This window comes from Plutella xylostella, chromosome 15, assembly GCF_932276165.1.
Source record: "Plutella xylostella chromosome 15, ilPluXylo3.1, whole genome shotgun sequence".
Lineage (NCBI taxonomy): Eukaryota > Metazoa > Arthropoda > Insecta > Lepidoptera > Plutellidae > Plutella > Plutella xylostella.
In genome coordinates, this window is record NC_063995.1 from 7,706,670 (window position 1) to 7,729,902 (window position 23,233).

General features: G+C 38.3%; 3 protein-coding genes and 1 non-coding gene across 5 annotated transcripts; 2 read left to right on the plus strand and 2 right to left on the minus strand.

The window, feature by feature from the left end:
- Positions 1 to 808: 808 nt before the first annotated feature.
- On the minus strand, positions 809 to 4,829 carry LOC105392415 (SPRY domain-containing protein 7). The gene is made up of 5 exons (XM_011564031.3): positions 4,609 to 4,829; positions 3,811 to 3,981; positions 2,721 to 2,869; positions 2,194 to 2,353; positions 809 to 1,382 (listed from the first exon to the last, which is right to left on the minus strand). The coding sequence occupies exons 1-5, from the start codon at positions 4,709 to 4,711 to the stop codon at positions 1,285 to 1,287; spliced, it is 681 nt and encodes a 226-aa protein (XP_011562333.2). The 5' UTR covers positions 4,712 to 4,829; the 3' UTR covers positions 809 to 1,284.
- A 5,288-nt stretch (positions 4,830 to 10,117) lies between these two features.
- LOC105392416 lies at positions 10,118 to 20,755 on the plus strand. Its single transcript, XM_011564032.3, has 5 exons — positions 10,118 to 10,258; positions 12,378 to 12,520; positions 14,977 to 15,137; positions 18,970 to 19,158; positions 20,108 to 20,755. The coding sequence occupies exons 2-5, from the start codon at positions 12,382 to 12,384 to the stop codon at positions 20,279 to 20,281; spliced, it is 663 nt and encodes a 220-aa protein (XP_011562334.2). The 5' UTR covers positions 10,118 to 10,258; positions 12,378 to 12,381; the 3' UTR covers positions 20,282 to 20,755.
- On the plus strand, positions 13,154 to 13,226 carry Trnak-uuu. Its single transcript has one exon. It is a non-coding gene; the product is annotated as a tRNA-Lys (tRNA).
- Positions 20,756 to 20,990: 235 nt separating the features above from the next.
- On the minus strand, positions 20,991 to 22,228 carry LOC105392417 (peptidyl-prolyl cis-trans isomerase NIMA-interacting 4). 2 transcript variants are annotated; one of them, XR_005253872.2, is made up of 3 exons: positions 22,035 to 22,228; positions 21,362 to 21,850; positions 20,991 to 21,196 (listed from the first exon to the last, which is right to left on the minus strand). XR_005253872.2 is itself a non-coding variant. In XM_038108354.2 (2 exons), exons 1-2 carry the CDS (start codon positions 22,114 to 22,116, stop codon positions 21,531 to 21,533), a joined length of 402 nt encoding a protein of 133 aa, XP_037964282.2. In that variant the 5' UTR covers positions 22,117 to 22,228; the 3' UTR covers positions 21,262 to 21,530. The 2 variants fall into 2 exon arrangements, 1 of the variants encoding a protein (XP_037964282.2); XM_038108354.2 differs by lacking the exon at positions 20,991 to 21,196 and having other exon boundaries at positions 21,262 to 21,850.
- Between the last annotated feature and the right edge of the window lie 1,005 nt (positions 22,229 to 23,233).

A 23,233-nucleotide genomic window follows, 5' to 3' on the forward strand; every position in this document is an offset into this window, starting at 1 on the left:
AAATAGTAAAGACTGTTTGTGGGCTGGGCCACCATTATCTTGAAGAGATTTTAGCATATATCCTGAAACATAAAATAGTTCTCAGTAACTGGCCATGTAGTAACTGGCCACTAGAATACCTATGCCAGTTACTACTAAATATTGAACGATTTTTACAAAATTTATACCACAGAAAATGCTATTTAAAACCAAGGTAATAAGCTGTATTTTAAGTTAATTTACTTGCAAGTAGCAAATTGGGGTAACTGGCATAGGGGGGCCAGTTACTAAAAATACTATAAAACTGGAACCAGTAACTGGCCAAGTCGAAAAATGCAATAAAAAATCAAATTAAGGCTTAAATCAGTACAAATTATGATTGCTTAGCTCAAAATCTATCGTTGTCACTATTTAAAGTCACTCACAGAAGCTGGGAACAAAAAATATCGCCTCTCGAAATAATGTCTTCGCTTAACGTTTTCTTAGCGCACAACCATTTTATCAGATGCACTGTCGCCGACTGTCAGAAAATTGCGGGTATTTTGAAGACCAATCCTTCAAGCGGAATGAGTGTGAACTAAAATGAACGACAACTTACTAATGGTTAGTGTCAAGCTGTAACAGATGGCGTGCTGTCATCGTGTTTCTTATTTTAGGCGAATAAAAAGCTGTGTGGCCAGTTATTGGGGGTGGCCAATTTCACCAATGTTTACCCTATAACTTGGTAGAATGCAAATGTACTTATCCTAGATATTTACTCGCGTATAATTTTAATTCCGGTATAGTTATTCTCGTGTAACGTGATGTTTGGACGAATCCACCCTAAGTATAATAGCTTAGAGCCATCGGTAGGATCAGCTCTCAGTACTTAATCTTACTACTGGTTTAGATCCATCATAAATTCATAAGATTTGCCTTACCGAAATGTTTAAAAAGGTAGGCAGGGCACAAAGTAGAGTACAAAACTCAGAATAAGCAGTGGCTCAGAATAAGAAAAAACCCGAAACTGTCCTTACAGAGAATTATGGTGAGACCGTGAGACCGCTCGCTAACACAAAATCTGTGTTCTGCTGATTTAATACATTAGACAGCGCCATTATATTCATAATCTAAACTCTCATACCAGTAAACAACTATAACGAATACTGCGAATATGACATACAATAGTCTTGATAGTAGCACACATTACAACACAAAGATCAGTGTCCATCACTCGCGCTTTTGTCGTCAGTTCTTACTTAGGGAGATAAGTTTTAAGAGTTCATTCACTCACACAGGGTAATTTCGCTCTTTAGGCCTCGTATGTTAGAGTAGAGATTGCTCTACCATGATCTTCTCGTAGCCCGACGGTGGCGGGTACAGGAAGTTGTCCAGAATTATGTCCAGTATGGCGCCGTCGTCCACTGCAAGTAGAAAATAATATTATTAGTCTTCTACAATCTAGTAGATTTCTAGTAGTAGGCAGTATTAGGTTCGACTCACAGTTCTGTCATGCCAAATATTTGTCTTGTAAAGTGCTCACATCGTCATTTATTTCAATCAGCCCCTTCTCCTGTTTGATGTTCGATATTATTATGTAATGAACAGAGAAAAACAGTATTTCAACTGTCCTATTTCTATTTGTGGGCTGTGTGCTTCTTGATAATATGTAACTGAAGGGCCGACCGCGTTCATAACGTAACAGTACAATTACATGAACTGCACACTAACGCTGCGCTGGTGCGCTTTATATTGGCTATATCAGCAACCTCAAGCTCTTTATATGTATTACTAGCTGTTCCCGCGGGCTTCGCTTCGCCTTAAAAAGTTTTCCCGTGGGAATTCGGGATAAAAAGCCTATGTTCTTTCCCAGGGTCTAAACCGTATGTATACCAAATTTCATTCAAATCCGTTCAGTAGTTTTGGCGTGAAAGAGTAACAGACAGACACAGTTACTTTCGCATTTATAATATTAGTTAGGATAATATATAACTTGACCAGATAAATTCCAGACTCTTATTTCAAAAATCCTGGGTCAAAATCCCCAATTTGTTTTCTAGTACTTTTTTTGTGTTGTATGTTTTAGTACTGTCACTGTAAAGAAAATATGAGAGAGTGTGGAGTGAATGAGGATATGACAGAGGATAGGGTAAAATGGCGTGACGCACAAAGCCGACCCTAAATAAGGAAAAGGCTAGGAAGAAGAAGAAGACTGTAATATGTGTCAGTACTGACCGTAGAGCGCGGGGTAGACGGTGCCGCGCACGCTGCGCACGGGCACCTCGAGGCTGCGGCCGTTGAGGAAGAAGTTCAGCTCCACGTGGTCGTACGCCACGCCGATGGTGTCGCCCTCTGTCGGCATCACGGCCGCCGTGTCCTCAGCCTTGTGATCCGTCTGAGGGGTTAAATAGGCATGAAACTTAGTATATTTTTTAAGACACTTTTTTAGATTTGGTTATTTATAGGGTGACTTAAAAAAGGGAAATGAGCCATGCCGTCAGATGGGCATGTAAACAACGAGCTATAATGTTTTTTTGAATGTAAACCTTCATATCAGCCTTCGCTAACCTCCTGTGTTGATAATCTACTCCTCAAGCCGCCATGTAGGAAGTGCGGTGTCACAACATCATGTAATTTTTCCTCTTAGCGTAAAACGAACACTACAGCTGAACTACACTTTGTGTCCATGGTGATAGGGTTAGTTAGTCAGTAGTGGGATCCACGAAAGCACAGCTGCTACCTCCCTCCTCCCTCTACCTCACCTGGTCACCGCCATTCTCGTTGACGGCGGGCGTGTTGAGCAGGTCCGCCGTGGGTGAGTCGCGCGCGGGTCGTAGCTGGTACAGCTCCTCGTTGGTGTGCCGCACCGTGCCGTCGCTGTTCAGGCACCACGACTCCTTGTCCACGCCGCCTGGAATAAGAATTACATAACATGTAACTCAGGGCAGTTTAGACCTTGGGAATATGTTCAAAGGTTCCATTCGAGAGAGCCAGGTGCAGGTATTAATGGAATGGAATAGAATGTAACTCAAGTTTTGAACTACATGTGAGTATCTACTGTTCATCCATGCGAGTGGTGGAATGATGCCATCGGTTTTCATTCTTCAGTATAATGTTTGTAAAAATGTAATAAGGGCAGATAGCTACTCATTCTCTCCTTCAGCAGGAGTAGCGACCTGTGATTTTGGGATTCATAACCTGGAATGACTGTAGACTGAGTTAAATTAAACCCCAAGAATACAAAAATACATAAGTGTGTAATATAATACCTTTTTCTATTACATAACATACATTAATTCTGGCCACAATGCTCCTATGACTGACAATATTGTGGACATTGCCAAAGTCAACATAGCTTTGTTATGCCAGAAAGATGCCATACAAGGACCCTGTTATGTAGTGACTTTGACCTCATATCCTTAAGGAAGGCCTTATGTAGGTCATCACTTACTAACTCACCTAGATATTGCTGTTGCATGCTGAGTAGCCTGTGACTAAGTATTCACAGCTAATTAGTAATTTCTTACATGTCTCACAGATAGTCATTGTTAAAATGAATTACGTAAATATACATAAATAATTTAATATGAAAAAAATATGTTTTATGCAACCAGCAAGTTAGAGTGCAACTTTTTATATTATTATAAAAATGCAGAAGTAACCACACCATTTTACCTGCTTCACAGCACTACTTTATCCATCTTAACCCTTGTCGGCCATAGGATATAATTATGGATACCACCTTATTTTGAACTTTAACTCCTTCAGCAAGTGCGAAAACTAATGATATAATTTTAGGTCATGGAGGGTTAACAGTAGCTCAAGGATCAGATATTGCAATGCCATAATTACCATGTACTCTATTGAGGTCAGTGTCTCTTGTGGCGAGCCCCACCGCCCACACCCCACCCTGCTGCAGCTTCACCTCGAAGTATGCCTTGTTCTGCACCAGCGGGGCGTTGCCGAGGGCACACCCGGAGCCACACACGCGGCTACCACCCTTCACCACCACCACCTCGTGACCTGGAAATAGAGGTGATGATTATATTAGTAGATGATGGTGGTTTGTTAGTATGGAAATGCACTAAAGTGCAATCACTGCCAACTTCAGATCAAGTCGGTTGTTGTTCCATTAATGTAATAGAGTTCAACATTAACAACAATTTTGAAATATTGAAGCTAAAAAATACTTGTTTTGCTCATTTTTGGAACAACAAATTTTTAGGTGTATTTAAAAATATTTATTTTCATGATTGTGTATCTGACAAGAAATAATATTCTGGAGGTAACAGATTTGATACATAAGATATGCTATATCATAGGATATACACCTATGCCTACACCATCTGGACTCTATAATAGGCTCAATAGAGACAGGTTAGTACTTATTTGGTAATTTTAATGTTTTTATCTTTATTGGGGTGACGTGGTAGTTGATCATAAAACATTAAAGCTGTATCAATAAAAATATAAAACGCGTAGGTGTACATTGCATAGGCAAATGTATAAACGGTAAATTATTTTGTATACCTTGTAGCTTCATGTTACCCTCGTAGCCCATGAGCTTTATGTTAATAATCTTACGTTTGAACGGTATGCTGTTCAATAAACCGCAGTATGAGGACATGGATGAATAAATAAAGGTTTTACCCATATGAAGAGCATCCAGCTGCACGGGGTTTTCTTTCAGTCGCACCGGCACACTTGGGGTGAGAGTGAAGCCGTTCAGACATCCCTTAAGACAACAAAACATTTTATACTTGATTTAATTAAGTTCTTACAGCTAAACCACTAAAATCTATAGTATTTCCGCAAATAAATATTGTGTTTTTGTCATTGATCTCGCTCGATAAGTTGTCTTGTCATTTTTGTAAAACGTCAATTTTGACAGTATGCCACAGATTATAGTAAACCAGTTATTATTCTGAGGTAACACTTAATAGAAGTTACGTTCAAATATTAAATTTAGCAGTAGGGTGGGCACTTTGACTCGGAATAATAATGCACCCATGCCGGGGTGGGCACCATAACTCGGAGTAATACATCCGTGCCGCAAAGCCATGTATAGTGCCACAAACTTATCTGTTCCGGTGAGAGCGAACTAAATTGGTCCATACCTCATTACTTACTAATGAATTTCATATGGGTAGCAATAAAACGAGTGACTGTAAATTACAGTTCTAAGTGTCAAAATTAATTAATTTGGGTTATAGAATTACTAAGTGAGCGACTGACTGCGAGTGACGAGAAATCAACAGAACAGCAACTGACAAACATTAATTTGAGTTACTTAAAATACAAAATGAGCAGCTTCATAATATTTGAGCGACCTAATATTTGTTTGAGTGTCAACGTTACGTCCTGCATTTTTTTAAATATTTGGCAAATGTATTTTTTATACTGAGCGGCATTTTATCTTAAATGAAGTGTTTCGAATACAAAAACCACTTTGAAAAATACACTAATGAGCAGATGATACTCTGCGTATAATGAGCTCACATTTAAAAAATAAAAATAATGTGAAATAACTATTTGAAGCAACACTATTCTATTAGTTGAGAAATTTTATGATTGAAATATAATGGTAATTAAATAAAACAATGTACTCCGTAAAATTTAAGTAATATGCATGCATTTATTTCAATCAAATGAACAAAAAATAAAATAAGACGCTTCAGTCAACTAAAAAAAACTTCTTATTAATAGTAAGAAACATTGATAGGTATGAGGAGCCCTACTACAACTCACCTGACTGAACGATTCGTCGCCCCGCCCCCATTCGAATTCGCGCGCATTTAAAAATCTGTAGTTTTCATTAAAAAAGCGTATCAAAATAAAAAAACATAAGCCCTCAAATAGAATATCAGTAACCAATAATCATTAATAGCACCATACAAAACTTTGCTCAAAGTGAACTTTTTAGTAGTTCGATAGTATAACCTCACTTAGAAAAATCGAATCTATCTTAATATTGAAGTTGCCCTCTCTGTATTTCCAGTCGCTCACTTAGTAATTAAGTCGCTCGGATAAAATTTTAATATCTGAAATGGATATATCACAATCCACTTTTTGTAAGCTCGTTCTGGATTTTATTATAAATCAATATTTGTCGTCAGTTTAGTTAATTATTCGCTTACTCAAATTCATACCGCTCAAGTTATTAAAACAATATGTCATCATCAGTCGCAAAGTTTTTTTTTGTTCGCTCGTTTTATAATTCCCCATTTCATATTGACATGACATAGATTATATGGACCAATTTAGTTCGCTCTCACCGGAACAGATAAGTTTGTGGCACTATACAAGTTGTTGTAAGTACCACTTTTTATTTTTAGATAAAACCTGGATAAACGAAGAGCTATTTTGTTTTGAGATGTATTCTCCTACACCTTTAATACAGTCAAGTGAATACTTCCTATGCAGGGTTGTTGCAAAAGTGGTAGGTATAAAAAGTCGAAAGGGGGTGACTCAGGGGGCAACTCCGAAGCACAACTTTTGTTCTGAATAAAAAATTTACTTATACTACAACTGTAGCTATGTGTGATCTCGGTTGCTTTGCAGTTGGTACTCCAAACCTGGGTGCCTACCAATGAGTAATAGTACAATTGGAAACAGGTAGGTATGCGGGTACAGTGATATAGACGATTAAACTTTAAAACCCAAGACCTTTACTCCCGACGATAACTAATTGCAGAGTGAAACAGCAGAGTGAAAGCATGGCATATTGAGCGGGGGCAGCCATGCACGAGATAATAAACTTACTTTTATTCGGAAGAACTCATTAACCTTAAACTCTACCTACATTCGCTTGGCTCGCCTCTTCGGCTGTCGGCGAGTTATGTCATTGAAGATGATGAGATGACCTATCGAGATCCGAGATCGGAGACATCCTCATTATAAAATATGTAAAACCTTTAGGTACCAATGGCGAAGGGTCCATACCACACGATTCCTATTGGACTTTAACTAAGTAGGCATTAAGTATCTATGAAATTTCTTAAGGAAATAGTTATCAAAACAATCCGGCAATATCCGGTATTTTTTAACCGTTTTACCCTTAAGATAACGCTTATTGCCACTGGGTATCCTTAGGTAAAAAGTTATAATATATTGGTACCTAACATAAGTATATATATATAGTAGGTACAAATAATGTATAGGGGGTATGATCGTAGTATAAGTAGGTACTTGTAGGTTGTATATTTTTGCAAAAAAATAATAGGTTTATCATCCTACGCATGGAAGTAGAAAAAAAGACTACGAGTACTACTCTTTTTTAGGGTTCCGTAGCCAAAATGGCAAAAACGGAACCCTTATAGTTTCGTCATGTCCGTCTGTCCGTCTGTCCGTCTGTCCGTCTGTCACAGCCGATTTACTCGGAAACTATAAGTACTACAGTGATGAAATTTGATGGGAATATGTGTTGTATGAACCGCTACAAAAATATGACACTAAATAGTAAAAAAAAGAATTGGGGGTGGGGCCCCCCATACATGTAACTGAGGGATGAAATTTTTTTTTTCGATGTACATACCCGTGTGGGGTATCAATGGAAAGGTCTTTTAAAATGATATAAAGTTTTCTAAAAAACATTTTTCTTAAAGTGAACGGTTTTTGAGATATCAGCTCTCAAAGTCGTAAAAAGTATGTCCCCCCCCCTCTATTTTTATAACTACGGGGTATAAAATTCTAAAAAAAATAGAGGTGATGCATGCTAATTAACTCTTTCAACGATTTTTGGTTTGATCAAAGTATCTCTTATAGTTTTTGAGATAGGTTGATTTAACTGTAATTTTGCTGCTACGGAACCCTTTGTGCGCGAGCCCGACTCGCACTTGGCCGGTTTTTCTACTTCCATGATCCTACGACAAGGTACACAGCCGTCTAGTTAGTAGGTTTAGCTATTAACATTAGACTATTGGTATTAAGTAGTCTCTATTAGGTAATAAGAATTAAGACATAGGTACCGAGGGAGCTACCTACGTCACGCTAAGAGGGGTCAGGTTTCTCTACGGGCCACTGTACCTACCTACATAAAATAATAGTTAAGATTTCACACACAGAGTTAACTAGTCACGGGTTTCATTTTCAGCTGAAAATATGTAAACCGGATACATTTTGTATGTTACGAAAAACCCAACAATGGCGCAATTCATGTAAAAGGAAAGCCTTCTTCGACAACAACTATGATCACACTTTTTGCTGGATGGAGGCCAAAATTACACACTAGGTCTAATGTCAGCAAAAGAGAGGCAGTACGATGTCCAACCAAGCCTACGATCACTGAGCAAGTAAACTACGCTAACCTACGATGTTGTTCACTGTACCTATCTGCTAAGGCACCCGCCACACCTTGATGCCTCGTTGGTCCCCGCTCTTTCTCATCCCATCTTTATGTACCACATGCTATATATCGCTGTGGTTCAGTTATAAGGTCGCGCTGCCTCAGAATTAAAATGAATACTTTTACCAAAACCGAGAGACCTACATGGGTTATTTGTACTCGTAAAATGCGACTAACTATATCGTATCGTATCGTATCGGGTCTGTGGTATCGATTATCGTCTATCGATTAACACAAGTGATGGTAAATAAATCATCGAATATTGAAATCATCAAATCTGGCTGAATTATAAGTAGAGGTACCTACACCAACAACCTAGTCTGTTTTTTTATAAATGTAAAGCACTCAGCAGGTATTATTTAAATCGATCTATTTGTTGACTAATCGATAAAACCTATCAAACACTTTTATTTGAATAGGTAACTAAACTACATCGCCAAATATTGACCGACTTAATTATTATTTGTTAATTCCCTGAATTGGATTAGGAAATCCACATCATCCTAACTATCCTAATCCTAACTAATATTATAAATGCGAAGGTAACTGTGTCTGTCTGTCTGTCTGTCTGTCTGTTACTCTTTCACGCCAAAACTACTGAACGGATTTGAAATTTGGTATACATACGGTCTAGACCCTGGGAAAGAACATAGGCTACTTTTTATCCCGGAATTACCACGGGAAAACTTTTTAAGGCGAAGCGAAGCCCGCGGGAACAGCTAGTTTAATTATATAAGTAGGTACCTAGATTTGAAAGAATGTATACCTATAGGGAACTAGGTAAGTACCTAATTCTTTTCTTACCTAAAATGATAAAGTAGGTAGTTAACTACTTTAGTTACGGCGTAAACTGATTTCTGGCATATAATGTCAGAAATCAGTTTACGCCCGCCCGACTCATGGGAGTCATGGGCAGTCAGCTACTGGCATCCTTTCATCTCGGTGACAAACCTGAATCTATCTCTGCATTGATCTTTGGGATACCTGAGTGGATGAGGACCACGAGTCTACTCTAATAAGTGCTACCGAGGGATAACCAGTAGGTATAACTCATGCACCTAACTACAAGTATTTCTTCCTACATGTATACTTACATCGTGTTTAGCTGTAGATAATGCAAATCTTTAGTCTAATTAGTAAAGAAAGAATGTACAAAGGGTGTTACATAATGATAAGAGGAACGAGGAACACAAAAATTAAAATGAGTCCGCTGGTGTCTGAGTCAATAACGCGCCATTATTTGGGAAGTTACGTGATTTTTTTCCACTTTCTTGTCAAACGTACAGAATTTTAAACACTTATCCTAAACCTAGAGTTATCACAACAAAAGAGATTTAGGTGTTACGTTCATCTATGTAACGTTACGTAAATTTAACGTTTTTCAATCAAATTGATGATGTCAACTTTTGAAGACTAAAATACGAAACGATAAAGTAGTTAGGTAGGTATATGGGAACAGTGTCCAAAATGAATAATAATGGACAGCTTGTAATTTTATTGTACTTAAGTAATTATTTTTAAGAAGTAAGTTCCTACCTAAAATAATTTTGGTAGGGTGGTAAAGGTTCCTATCTACAACGTACAATGCAGGTGCCATATGCACCTAATGTACTTATCGATTACGTGAAACTTATGGGTTCCATTGCAAAAAGTATGTTCGAGAAGTTTCATAGAAACTTACATAAGAAATTATGAGAAATGCGTTAGTTAGTAGCTGCATAATTAAGAACTATGCATAATGTGCAGTTGAATGGTTAAATAACCCTTTGTTTTAATTGGGGCCCTAATTAAAACACTCAAGTCTATTTTTTATTAACTTAAGGGTTTGTTGATGGTAGATATATTTGCAGGGGTGGTTGGGGATCCACACGGGGGCCGCGCACGTCCTGCGCATGTATAAATGTGCTGCGCGCGCGCAGCCGCCGCAGTTTGAGTGAGGACACCGAGCGACACACGGTGAGTTACTGTGGTGAAAACTTAACTTTCAACCTCTTGTATTTTTCACTTTTCTTTCCATACAGTGTTAAGTTTTAAACTTTTTTGTGAGAAAGTGATTTTTACAGTCAGTGTTTTTTATTTTCATTTATTAACGCGGTAGGTACCTAAATCAGGGTTGTAGCGGTTATGCTTACTTTTAAATAAAATAATTTAAAGTTGGGCGTAGGGTGCCTTTTATGTTTCTATCCAGATATATAGACCTATAAAATACTTAGCTAACACGATCGTAAAAAAAAACTTAAATGAAAAATTTAAAATAGATTTACTGACACTTTTGTGGTAAAAATAGTTTTCGAAGTTACTTAAAGCTTATCAGCATACGCTAAACGCACAAAGTTATCTTAAGAATGTGTAAACAAAACTTTCTGTGAGAGACTCTGGGTAGGAGCCAGGAGCGATTTTACAGTCCAGCGCGACTCAAAGGTCCCAGCATCGGTACTAAATGGTTTGTTTACTAATATGATTAATGTGTGACGTTTTGTGCTATGCTATAGAGTTATTCTGACTTCTGAGTACTTACCTAGCTTTTTATTCAACATGGGTAGGTAGGTACTTACTTAACTGGACACATATGCTAATCGCTGTCAAACGCAATATAAATATGTCAAATTCCATTTTAACACACGTTAAACTTACTGAGTTGGTAAGAGTTACTTAGCTGTTTGTTTCGAAGTCTGTATATAGTATCATAGTATAGAGATATGTAGGTACTTGTAAAGGTAGAGAGTACAAGGTAGAGGGCCGGAGGGCCGCGGTCCTGGCGCAAGGTCACTTTCTAAGTCGGGACCGGTCCAGGGGTCACTGGTTTTGTGACGACTTCCTGTGACATTCCTAACTTTCTTGTGTCGACATTGTTGCTTTGAAGGTTTGAAGAAAGCATTTAAGCCACTTAACTTTATAATGTTGTCGTACAGACCGAAGCATAGCTTTTATGATGTTGTATCTTAAAACCTTTACCGTATCTACTGATTGGTGAATACAAAATTGTTAAATTTTGTTAGGACTATAGAAGGTACCTTATGCATCCAAAATCATCACCGAACACATCTTTATTACACAGTTAAATCAATCAAGACAATGTTTTTGAGTTCAAGGTTTACTTAGCTACTATAACGGCTAACATTCTACACAAATTGTTTTTATTTTCAAATCGATGATCTTCGTTTTATATGTAATGGTTGAAATTTAAATATAAACGACTGAGATACCTGTCTTTTAAGTGTCCTGTTTATGGAAAACGAACACTAAAAGAAGTAAATTTATTGCAAAAACCCTTTTATTCCGAGATTTGTTAGCTTATTTGGTAAGTAGGTAGGTAGGTACCCACATAAAATAACTACCTACCGGTATATGTATAGTATAGATATTGATAACGACCTGAAAATCGGATTGTGTTAAGTAAATGATTTAATGGCTGTTAAAATACCCATAACAAGTGGCCGTAGAAAGTTAACAATCACTCCCTACTGTTACTGTTATACTGTTACTGTGTAAGTAATAATAAAAAACACTTACATTATAAACTGGGACAATACTTGAACAATGGGCTCTATGAATAATAAATTGCGAGAAAAGTTATCAAATAGCTGTAAGTACATAATGGAATTATACATTGTAGTTAATAAAAATAAAATAAAATTTATTTGAGCAGTAAAATAGTAACATTACAATTAAATAGTGTCACTGTTACCCGTACTAGGTCATCCCTGTATTACAGGCAACAGTGCCCTCCATAAGATAGCACAGTTTGTGAGTTTTACTTGTACAATTTGGTAGACTTAATATGTATGACGGCAAGGGCAAACATTGCAGTAGGCTATTTTTTGGCGTTTTGCCTGATGACTGAACCTACCTAGGTAATACCTAGTAGGTATTACTTATGTTTTTTTTCATAGCCCTACGAGGTACCTACGCTTCAGCGGTTTAACTGTTTCATTCAAAAAGACACTGACAGTATTATACTTAACAACTTCGCAATAAATGAACGAACACTATATAATAGCTACTTATACGGATTTCATTAAATTTGGCATAATTAAATTTATTAAACCTCTAACATATCCTTTTTTCCCTACAGCACAATGAGACAGTTTAGTTCCCTGGTGGTGGCGCTGGCGGCGCTGGCGGCGGCGCACGCGCAGTTCCCCAACGGACGCATCCTGGAGCCGCCCGTGCCCTCGCAGTGCGTGCAGAGGGTCATCCACGAGAGATATGCTGATAGTGAGTACTAGTACCTACACTAACGAGCATAGAAAAAGTTCCATGGACATAAATATGGAACGGCAATGGCAGGTGGAACTCGATAAAGAAACAATATGAAAATGGCGGTCGTCACATACCTAAGTGGGACTAGGAACAAAATCAACAGATCAACGAATGAGGTGAGACAGTATGAGTTCGTGTGATATGTTCATATTGTTTCTTTATTCGTGTGACTTATATGCTTCTACGTATTTAGTTGTGAAATTTAGACATAAGGATCCGTGTTTGTATGATGTGAGTGTGACATGGTCCGGGAAGACTTGACGCTAATCATAATTAGGGAGGTACTTTTATGATAAAATTATTTAAGACCGAAGATGTTTTTTAAATTTGTAATTCTTTTTTATGATAATCGTTTTGGCCCTGTTGCCAACTAAAATTTTATGAGAACACCTTCTTAATAGCCCTAAAGATCCTCTCCCAAAACAGGTTGAAATGGAAAATACGCATGAATGAATTTTTAAACCAGTTTTATAAATTATTGAAAACCTTTTTTTGGCAATCATTCAGCTTTTTTATTCGCCCGATGAGTCAGTAGTACTGTCGTCGCGCCCGTTGAATCTTACAGCAAATTTGACCTCATTACGTACGGCCCGGATAGCTCAGTCGGTAGAGCATTGGACTTTTAATCCAAGGGTCCAGGGTTCAAGTCCCTGTTCGGGCGACCAAACTTTTTATATTATATTTTTTTAATTATTATAAAATATGAAATTGATTCCCTGTTCGGGCGACCAAACTTTTTATATCTTTTTTACATATTATAAAATATGAAACTGATGATCTGATGTTTTACACTATCCATCAGTTCTTATCATTTCACCTATTAATTCCGATACAACAATGGATGGCTTTCAATACTTTCATCTATCACATTGTAAGTAAATAACGAAAGTATTACCAAGTGGATACATTTTCTATAGCTTCGATTTCTCATGCATTATTGTTACTTACTAATACTTCCCAGAGAAATTGGAACTACCTTCTACAAGCATTGTTTGATTAGATACACTTTCTTAATCCCCTTTCAAACTCGGCCTAACCGGCCTAACTATGGTGATAAGATGGAGCGAACAATAAAGCTGTATTGGCTCTACTTATTTGTTTAGTTCAAGTTAAACCCATTCATTATGTTTTGGCGCTGCTTATTACCATTAAGGTTAGAAAATCTGTAAGTAAGTATCTCGGAGGTAGACTTTTAGGGGTTTCTTTTTTTTACTTTATTCTCGCGATCTCATTAAAGTAAAAATATAAAGTTTTTCCTTATGTATGTACTTACTAACTATATGGGTTAAGTATTCTAGATCTTTGCCTACCTGGGATAGGTACAGAAATTTATAGGTACTTACTTACTTATAGAAAATCAAGATAGTTACACATACCACATACCTACCTAACCACTTCACTTACCTCCTAGGCTAAGCCTAGATACAAAGAGGGAACTCCATTATGTATTGACAGATGTGAGAGCGAATCACAGGACTAAATAAATAGCGGTTAGTGAGATTGCTGTGACCCCAATAGGCAGGTCTTTAGACACAAAGGATACTGAAAGGAAATGGTTAGCCATTAGACTAACGACTGGCTTGCGTACTACCTACCTATAGGTAAGTATACCGACAACGCCGCTGTCATATCTTGTAATGATGATGTTTAGTCATACGTACAAGCACGCAGCAAATTTTTGAAGAACCTATATAATAATAATAAATAAATAATAATAATAATAATAAATATATGGGGACATCTCACACACGGCCATCCGACCCCAAGCTAGGCAGAACCTGTGTTATGGGTGTCGGACAGCTGATATATCTACACAAATACATAGATACTAAATATAAATATCAACACCCAAGACCCGAGAACAAATATCAGTGTTTAAACAAATATCTGCCCCAGCCGGGAATCGAACCCGGGACCTTCGGCTCAGTAGTCAGGGTCACTAACCACTACGCCATTCGGTCGTCAGGAATAGATAATTTTATAAGGCCTTGTTTCATGTATTATAATTTAGGTAGGTACACGTAACTTATAGGTATTTACATTAGTTCTTTACCGTCCTACAAATTTTTACCTTTAAGTTGCTTTCCTTAAATCATCTTTTACAAGCCTACCTAAGCTGGAGAATACTTCTAATATAAATTTATCACCAATCCTTGCACTCCTGGCAAATCTTCGCAACAAATATAGATCGACTATAGCAAGTACTACAAATCGGGACCGACGACCTTGGTCGGGTAGCCGGTAGTGGCTGGATGAGGAAGGCCGAGGACCGAGTGTTGTGGGGCTCCTTGGGAGAGGCATCTCAGTGGATGATTATTGGGTGGTGATGCTGATGACGTACCTACTAACAGCTGTCTCTCCCAGAAAAGGGCTACTTCTAGTAGATGAACTAAACAGTTATCTTTCCCCAGACAAGGGCTATTTCTTCTCGTGGCGGGACCCGGCGCTGCGGGGCGTGGAGGAGGACTGGCTGAGCGCCAGGAACTACTGCCGCCAGCGCTGCATGGACCTCGTGTCGCTCGAGACCAGCGACGAGAACGAGTGGGTCAAGAACCGCATCGTGCAGGATAAGGTGAGGAGTGTAGAATGGTGCGAGTTGCGGCTGTGGAGGGCTCTAAATCGAGCACGCGATAGAGCCGTAAGTAGCGCTCCGAAGCTTCGGAAAAACAAAACTGCAGCGTTAACCACGACTCTAGCTCGTTGATTGCGTGACAATTATCGTTCGTTCGTTTGTAGATTCAGAGAGAAACCCCCATGTCTTCCTGTGGGAGCTTAGACAGAGATCGATGGATAAAGCCTATAATTTGCTGGAGGTAGGTACGAGCCCAGTATTTCAGATTGCAGTTTGCCAAAAAACACAATACATATAATAATATACCCACCTTATAAATACTTCTCAACATCATGACAAAGAATAATGGCAACTTGATTTTTTGTGCATTATTTTGTAAAAAATACATGTACGGACATCAATATTCTTTCAAGCGCATGGTTAATTAGAAACCCTGACTCAGGTGTTGTGTTGGCTCATCCTTGGCCCGGATGACAGCATACAGAGATCCGTGTGAGGAATTAGCGAAACTAAATTCGGTCACGGGTTTCTATTCTGCAGCATCATATCCTTATTAGTTGATAATTAATCAGCGATGACGGGAAGCTTCATAAAAACAAATGATCACTGAAAGGCCTACCCGGGTAGGAGAGGTATATGAAGTTAAGTAAGTCGTATTAAATGTTCATGGGCAGTTCTTCTTTTTAACCTACATAATGGATAAAAAATTATCCCGAATTTGAAAAAAATAACTTTAGCTTTTTGGTGAACTCTTATAATTTTTATGATAGCTACATTTCTATTCTATCGAAAAAGGTGGTTGGCCGCGAAGTTTAAGTATTTTTTCAAGATTTTCAGAACATAATACGTGGATAAGGCAAAGAAAATTACACCTTCGTCACAGAATCTTTTATTTTATTTTAACGAAATAGTCTTCGTCGATTAAAATGAAACTTTTTTGATACGTTAATAAACAAAATACCATTTTAGAAAACATATGAAAGAATGGATTTTTAGTAATAACAAAATATTTATTAAGTAGTTATTACCACTCTGTCACAATTTCAGCTAAAATGAAGCTTGTTTTTGCTATAAATATTTTTTCGCTACTAATTACAGTAAAAAATTAACAGCATAGACGTTAACATCAATGACTAAATTTAATATGATTTTTCCAAAGTTGCACTATTTATAACATAACATATAAACGACCAAAAATAAGTTGACTACCAGGAGACACCAATCGTTACAGAGTGGTAAACGATGTGACATAGTTGTTATTCTATTAAATATGCGGCAGCGTTTTGGAATAAAACAGTTTTATTTAAAAATAATAATTTAGTAACTTACATATAAATTATTATGGTTTCAAGTTAGTCAAAAAAATTACTGGAGATATCTTTATTATTAGTATAACTAATGAAATCACACTTGAGAACCTCTGGAGAGTGAAATATCCGTATTTCAGGAACTTAAAGGACAAATTTGTTTCAACTACATAAAATAATGTTTATCTGCACAATTAATATTTTCGGCAACCTAAAATTTAAGTAACATAATGAAAATTACGTAATTTGTTAAAGTTTTAATCAGCCATATTTCGAAAATACAGCAGTGGCTCTTAGAACTTGAAAAAAATACTCTTTCCTTTTTTAATTACCTTAGAAGCTGGAAGGACTTTAATGTTATCATCAAACATCCGATAAATCATTCTCCACCATATTAAACAGTCTACCACATTCATCGTCTGTTCTTGAGAACAATAGCACGAAATTAGGTTTTTCACTAACGAAACTTTTTATTAATGAAGCGCAAGTGTATTGGACGTACCTTTCGCTTCGTACTTTAACCAAAACGTGTAGTTTCTCTTCAATTTTTCTTTTATGAATATTCTCAGGTTGGAGTGTTTGGTAAGAATGTGACAGATTTGTCGTGTGACAGAGGGGTAAAATGTGTTGCAAAGTCGATTAGCATTTAAACAGTAACATAAAGTGTAATATTCACATTTTGATTTCAAAGTAATTGTTATTACCAATGAGTAAATAACAAAATAATAATTTCATTGTATTTTATTTTAACAATTACCTACGTGACGAAGCTGTCGCCGAATAAACACACGCACCTCCTGTCACACTTTGCGGGTGGCCGATACGCGGTGTCTGGATCTCAAAGGGGAAATCTTACCAAGGGAAAAAGGAGACCTTAAACTCAAATCGATGGCAATAAGGACGAGTGGCTCAAACAAATATTTTAAATGGCAACCTACGTGACAGAATGTTACTACTAAAACATTAGGTAGTAAGAGACAAATTTTCAACAATTTTTTTAAATATTTCAGAAATCATTTAAAAATATATATTTTGTTTTACTAAATAGGTAATATCTTCTGGAGTTGAAATAAATTTTTATATTTTATGTTGTCATATATATTTTTTGTAACATTATCGAATATGCGCAGGATGAAGTGGCGGGAGACAGCCAAGATTCGTATGAAATACTCCTCTGTCACGCGGATTTACCACTCTGTAACGTAATTTTAAATACAAAAATATAAATTTATATTTTTGTAAACGTGCACAGCCGTTGTGTTTTTAGTACAATGCACGCTGAAATATAAATAAATAAATAAATGTTTGTAAAACTCATTATTTTTTCTTCACAACTGATGGAGACTAAGTTATGTAGGTTAAAAAGAAGAACTGCCCTCATGTTCTTTGACAATGTAGGTTGCAATTATTCCTATCCCTGGCTGTGCAGCGTGGTAACGCCGCCAGTGTCATGGGTACCTTTGGGTCAGGTATGTCTCGGAGGGGTATTTTTGATTAGAATAGTGTTAGTAGTAATCTAGTTAGTAAGTGTATATAATATTCTTTGTTTATTTATTTAAGATTATTTAATATAGATATTTAGATTTTATATGTATATTAATTCGTAATTAAGTGTAGTAGGTATTGCTAAAATGTTATGTGATACGGTACCTAGAGTCTGTACCTCAAAGACATTTTATGCATCACGATTGATGATGCACGACGATTTCCATCGATCATATGGAAGACGATAAATCTTAAGTACTTACTACCTACTTAGAAAGTTTAAGCCGCTGTTAAAACAATATTGAAAACATATTGTGAACAAGAGATTAGTTTTCGCAATCGTGTCGTCAGCCAAAGAATAGGGGTCCATTGTTAGGAAGATGCGTGAAACTGTCACAGCGCAGTCAGCACACGACACCGGCTTGTCTGCTCATAGAAAGTTGCAGAACAATCAATATTAGCTGCCGAACACGCCACATCCGAACCCGTATCTTCATTGTGCCGCAGACGAAAAAATATTGACATAAGGCTGTTACTTAACTAACAGTGATTACCGGAAAATGCTGTAGCTTTTTTAATTAGATACCTTAGGTATTTAGGTCTTTATTGTACGCTGACTGAAATGGTGAGAAACTATGAGGTCGACAATGTATTTCACAGCATGGAATGGCCCCATTCCTTCCGCTAGGGCAATTTACCCTGCTCTACATGGAATGCAGTCCGTTAAACGTTGTCAGGCTATTACAGGGGTATTTGTACCCAGCGATTCATTTGTCTCGCTGCCAAATTGGTCAAGCCGCGTATTGTCATGGAAATGAGAAGGCGGTACTCGCCGACCTGTGCATGAATGAATTGTTAAGAAAACGAACGTAGGGCTTAATTGTGACAAATTGTTGTATTCAGTTGTACGATTGTCTTATCGCTCGCGATAATCGCGGACTGTTGCTTCGCTAATAGGTTTAAAGGTTGTTTTGAACGAGACTTCATTCCCCATTGTTTGAACTCGTTATCGGTTCTGACGAATAGTTTGTTGTTTGCAGGTGAAGTACATCTGGACGTCGGGGCGGCTGTGCGACTTCAAGGGCTGCAACCGGCCCGACCTGCTGCCCAACGAGGTGAACGGCTGGTTCTGGACCGCCGAGCTGCAGAAGCTGGCGCCCACCACCAACCGCCAGCAGAACGACTGGTCCGAGGGCGGCGGCATCGGCAAGCCGCAGCCTGACAACCGGGTGAGTCTCGACCTTGTGGGTGGTCGTACTGTACCGACACGGAGGAATGCCATAGCATACACTCTTACGCAAGTGCTAATGGTAATGAATCGGGCTCTTCGTTAAGTAATGTTTGTCATACGTCAATGTGTGGCCCCGCGGATGTGTTGCAATGAAAAGGAAAGTGGCGAGAATATTTATGCGAAATTATTCTGCGAAGGGCGCACCCGCATGGGCCGCTTTCTACAAACAGCGGCGGCCGCGGGCGGGCAACAAAAGCTTCAAATTTATTCGGGTTGCGTACGCGCACCGCATGATGCACACTTTCCCTGCGTCGCGTCGGCCGGGCCGCGGATCAACAATAACGTAATCTGCCGCGGTTACCGGTTACGCAGGCGGAATCTTCAGCGTCCGTCTTTTGTCAACTGACTGACCAACCGCTTTTTTCCGGTCAATGCCCAAAATTTTAATTTCCCTTCTGCCTGTTTCTGCTTTATGATTACCTACTTTAGTATAAAATTTATTCGTTTTGCGGTGATTTTCCGTTACTTCATTTAACTACTTAGAACATTATATAATTACCGTAATGCTCATTACCTACTTAGCACCGACTTTGTAATTAAATGTTCTTGCCGGACTTTATATCGAACGCTCCTTTTGACGACCGAATGGCGTAGTGGTTAGTGACCCTGACTACTGAGCCGAAGGTCCCGGGTTCGATTCCCGGCTGGGGCAGATATTTGTTTAAACACAGATATTTGTACTCGGGTCTTGGATGTGCCCGTAAAATGGCAATAGGCCCGCCCCCTATTACATTGGGACTATTTGGGACTAACATAACACTCTGGCGAAAAGTGGGTGCAGCAATGCACCTCTGCCTACCCTGCAAGGGAGTACATTAGTACAAGGCGTGAGTGTGTTTGTGTGTGCTCCTTTTGTGTCCGCTTACTAACCATATTATCCCCTCCAGGAGCTGATCCAGGGCGGCGCGGCGGAGCACTGCGTGGCGATCCTCAACAACTTCTACAACGACGGCGTGCACTGGCACGACGTGGCGTGCCACCACCGCAAGCCCTTCGTGTGCGAGGAGAACGACGCGCTGCTCAAATACGTGCGCTACACCAACCCCAACCTGAGGGTCTGAGCCGGCTCACCATAGACAACATAGAACCAAAAATTACAAGAGAGAAACCGTACAAAACTTAATCAAAACGACTCTAATTACTTCGACTGCTGAATTAGAAATATGTATCAGTGATTTGAACAGAATATTTTGCAGTAAATTGTTTAATCTTTTGTTGTTTTGACTAAAGCCTGACCACTGGTGTTTAAAAAGATTTATGGCATAAATTACAGTTGATTTAATAACCCTAATACACCTTTAGGCATCCTGGCAACCTCTGTTGTATACAGGTGAGGGTAAATTTGTATAGGGGACTCCTAACCCAATGAGAATGTACTGATTTCTATCTTTACCCTAACTGTATCTTTTCCAGTGGTCAGATAAGTTTTAAGTTTACCTCATTAACATATTTATTGCAGTATTGTAAAACGGTAGTCATAGATGCAGGTTATTTATAAGTATTTAATATCTGTCAATAAAGACTGCTAATTTTTATTATATTCTTTTAATTTAGGCTAAAACTCTGACTGTGTTTAAATCGGTTTAGCTCTATGTGTATTTATGTACTCTAAATGGTGAATTGCACGAAATATTTAAATCTATGCTGTCTTGCTTTGCCACTATACTGTCAAAGCAAGCCAGCAATATATTTAAATATGTTTTAATGTTTGGTGCAAGTCACCCTAAAATTATAAAACATACCAAAACTACTAAATGAAAATAGTCAGCATTAAAATGACTTAGGAAAGGTTTATTAATTAAGTCACTTGCTAGGCAGTAGGCATAGTTATTCTGAATTTGTACCGTAGCTGTCTGGGCAAAGATTTCTTGGACATAATGAACCAGAGGCAGAAATTGCAGAAGTAGACTAGTGCCAGGAGCATCATCACATGCATCAGCTGACACAGACGCAAGAAACTCAGCTTCAGACCAGAACTATGACAAATAAGTTGAGGGTTACTAATTAAATCATGTAAAGAAAATACAAGAAACTACAAAGGTAAAAAATGCAAAGTTAATATATATATTTACAATCCTATTTAGATACATAAGTGTAACACAACTTAAGTTTTAAAATAATGAGGAGTCAAAAATACTCACTCTTTGTTAGAAAACTCATCAATGTCTTCATTGAAAGACTCGGTAGAATATTGTGGGTCAGGCAAAGTAACAAAGTCTTTATCGAACTGCTCCTGCAGGCAGCATATCCGCTCCATCACAAACAGCAGCAGTATGGCCCAAAAATATTCAAGTTCAAACACCATTTCATTCATTTTTTGCCTTCAACCATTATAATGTGATAGCCAAATTTAGTTTTGATGGGTGGGTCAGTGTAGACAGGGTTAGCTACTGTAGAGATGGGGAGGGCGAATGCGGCGTCCTGGAAGGGTCCCACCATGGCGCCGCGGATCTGCCAGCCGAGGTCGCCGCCCTGGCGCGCCTTGTCCTCACTGTAGGCCGCAGCTACATCAGGAAACTTTTGCCCAGCTTTTAATTTTTCTAAAGCCTCCATGCATTTTGACTGTTTTTCGCACAGTATGTGACGTACTTTGACAGCAGTTCCACCCTTTTTCTCTTTGCCGGCCGATTCTATATTCGAAAAACAAAACGATATGAATAAAAATTGCGCGAAGGGCATTGACTATAATATGATAAGCGTAGAAGGGCTTTGTATGGAAATATATAAAAAGAATAACTGGGCATTGTAATAGATTTTAGGATTGAATATTGATTATCATTTACAGATGGTATGAAATTAGGATAAGCAAATAACCTTTAGCATCCCCGCCGGATTTTCCACCACCTTTGCCACTCCCGCCTGCCTTTCCTTTCTCTGGCTGCTTTTTAGGCGGCATTTCAATTATGTAGTTCAGCAATTCTAACTGTATTTGATAAAAGAATAATGTTATTAAAAATTTAAATTACATTTGTTTACTTTTGTAGGTTATGTTATGCCATATGACAGGACAGGGGTTCCGCTCATCTCGCATAATCTTTATTGACCAAAACTCATTTCGCATAACTCGTATGGTCTAAACTTTTTTGGCCGAACCATCACTTTGCCAAGACTTATGTGGCATAAGGCTCGTTTCGTCTAAAACTCTTTAGGCACAATCTTTAAACACCTAAGTTTCGTTTGCTCAAATTTTTGTTCGTCTATACCTATGTATAATCTTGTTTCTCATAATGTTTTCTTAATAAATAATATATTAAGTATGTAGTAAATGTACAAATTGTGGTATTTTTCTCCTACATCCCGAAAATCAAGATATTGTATGATCAAAAAATCGAAAGTTAACGACCAATATAATTATTACAAACCCCATGAGATCGAAACCTAAAAATAGGTGCGACGACGAGCAAAGCGAGGAGGAGCGTGTTAGGTGCACATGTTCATCAAAACCAAAGCGGAGCGCAGCGAAGCGGAGCGGAGCGTTTTCCAAACAGCGGAAACAATACAAGGCACCAGTTTGCGCTATGTAGGGAGACGCTCCGTCAAAGTTAAAGCCAAACGAATATTATTACTTTGTATAAACCTAATACCCCATTTACACTCTCGCACGAGTGGCGAGGCGAGCGAGGAGGCGAGGGGCGAGGCGCGAGTGTGAACAGACGCTCGTGGCTCGCCTCCTCGCTCGCCTCGCCACTCGCGGCGCTCGCGTCCGGAGCGGTTTTTGGGGCACGAGTCAAAGGAGCTCGCGTCGAGCTCGCTTCGCACGCGAGCGGGTGTTTACACTCTCGCGTCCGCTTCATTCTGGCTTCTACATCGTGGCGCGCAGGTTGTGTTCGTCGTCGTATAATTATAGCGTAGTGTTTTTTCCTCAGTTGTATAATGGATTGGTCGCAAGACGAAACATTTAATTTCATATAAGTAAATATTTCAATAAAATAATAATAATAAAAAAACACTAAAACGTAAGAAATAAAAGCAGTACTTACCTGCTTAGATATATTAGTACTGTCACATAGAAT

Coding starts and splice junctions, on each gene's coding strand:
- LOC105392415 (XM_011564031.3), bottom strand. CDS start 4,711: ATGTTTTGTTGTCTTAAGGGATGTCTGAACGGCTTCACTCTCACCCCA. Junction 2,870..3,810: donor TGACCTCAATAGAGTACATG/GTAATTATGGCA, acceptor TTCTTATTCCAG/GCGGCGTGGACAAGGAGTCG. Junction 2,354..2,720: donor ACGAGAATGGCGGTGACCAG/GTGAGGTAGAGG, acceptor TTAACCCCTCAG/ACGGATCACAAGGCTGAGGA.
- LOC105392416 (XM_011564032.3), top strand. CDS start 12,382: ATGAGACAGTTTAGTTCCCTGGTGGTGGCGCTGGCGGCGCTGGCGGCG. Junction 12,521..14,976: donor CCACGAGAGATATGCTGATA/GTGAGTACTAGT, acceptor ATCTTTCCCCAG/ACAAGGGCTATTTCTTCTCG. Junction 15,138..18,969: donor ACCGCATCGTGCAGGATAAG/GTGAGGAGTGTA, acceptor TGTTGTTTGCAG/GTGAAGTACATCTGGACGTC.
- LOC105392417 (XM_038108354.2), bottom strand. CDS start 22,116: ATGCCGCCTAAAAAGCAGCCAGAGAAAGGAAAGGCAGGCGGGAGTGGC. Junction 21,851..22,034: donor ATCCGGCGGGGATGCTAAAG/GTTATTTGCTTA, acceptor TTTCGAATATAG/AATCGGCCGGCAAAGAGAAA.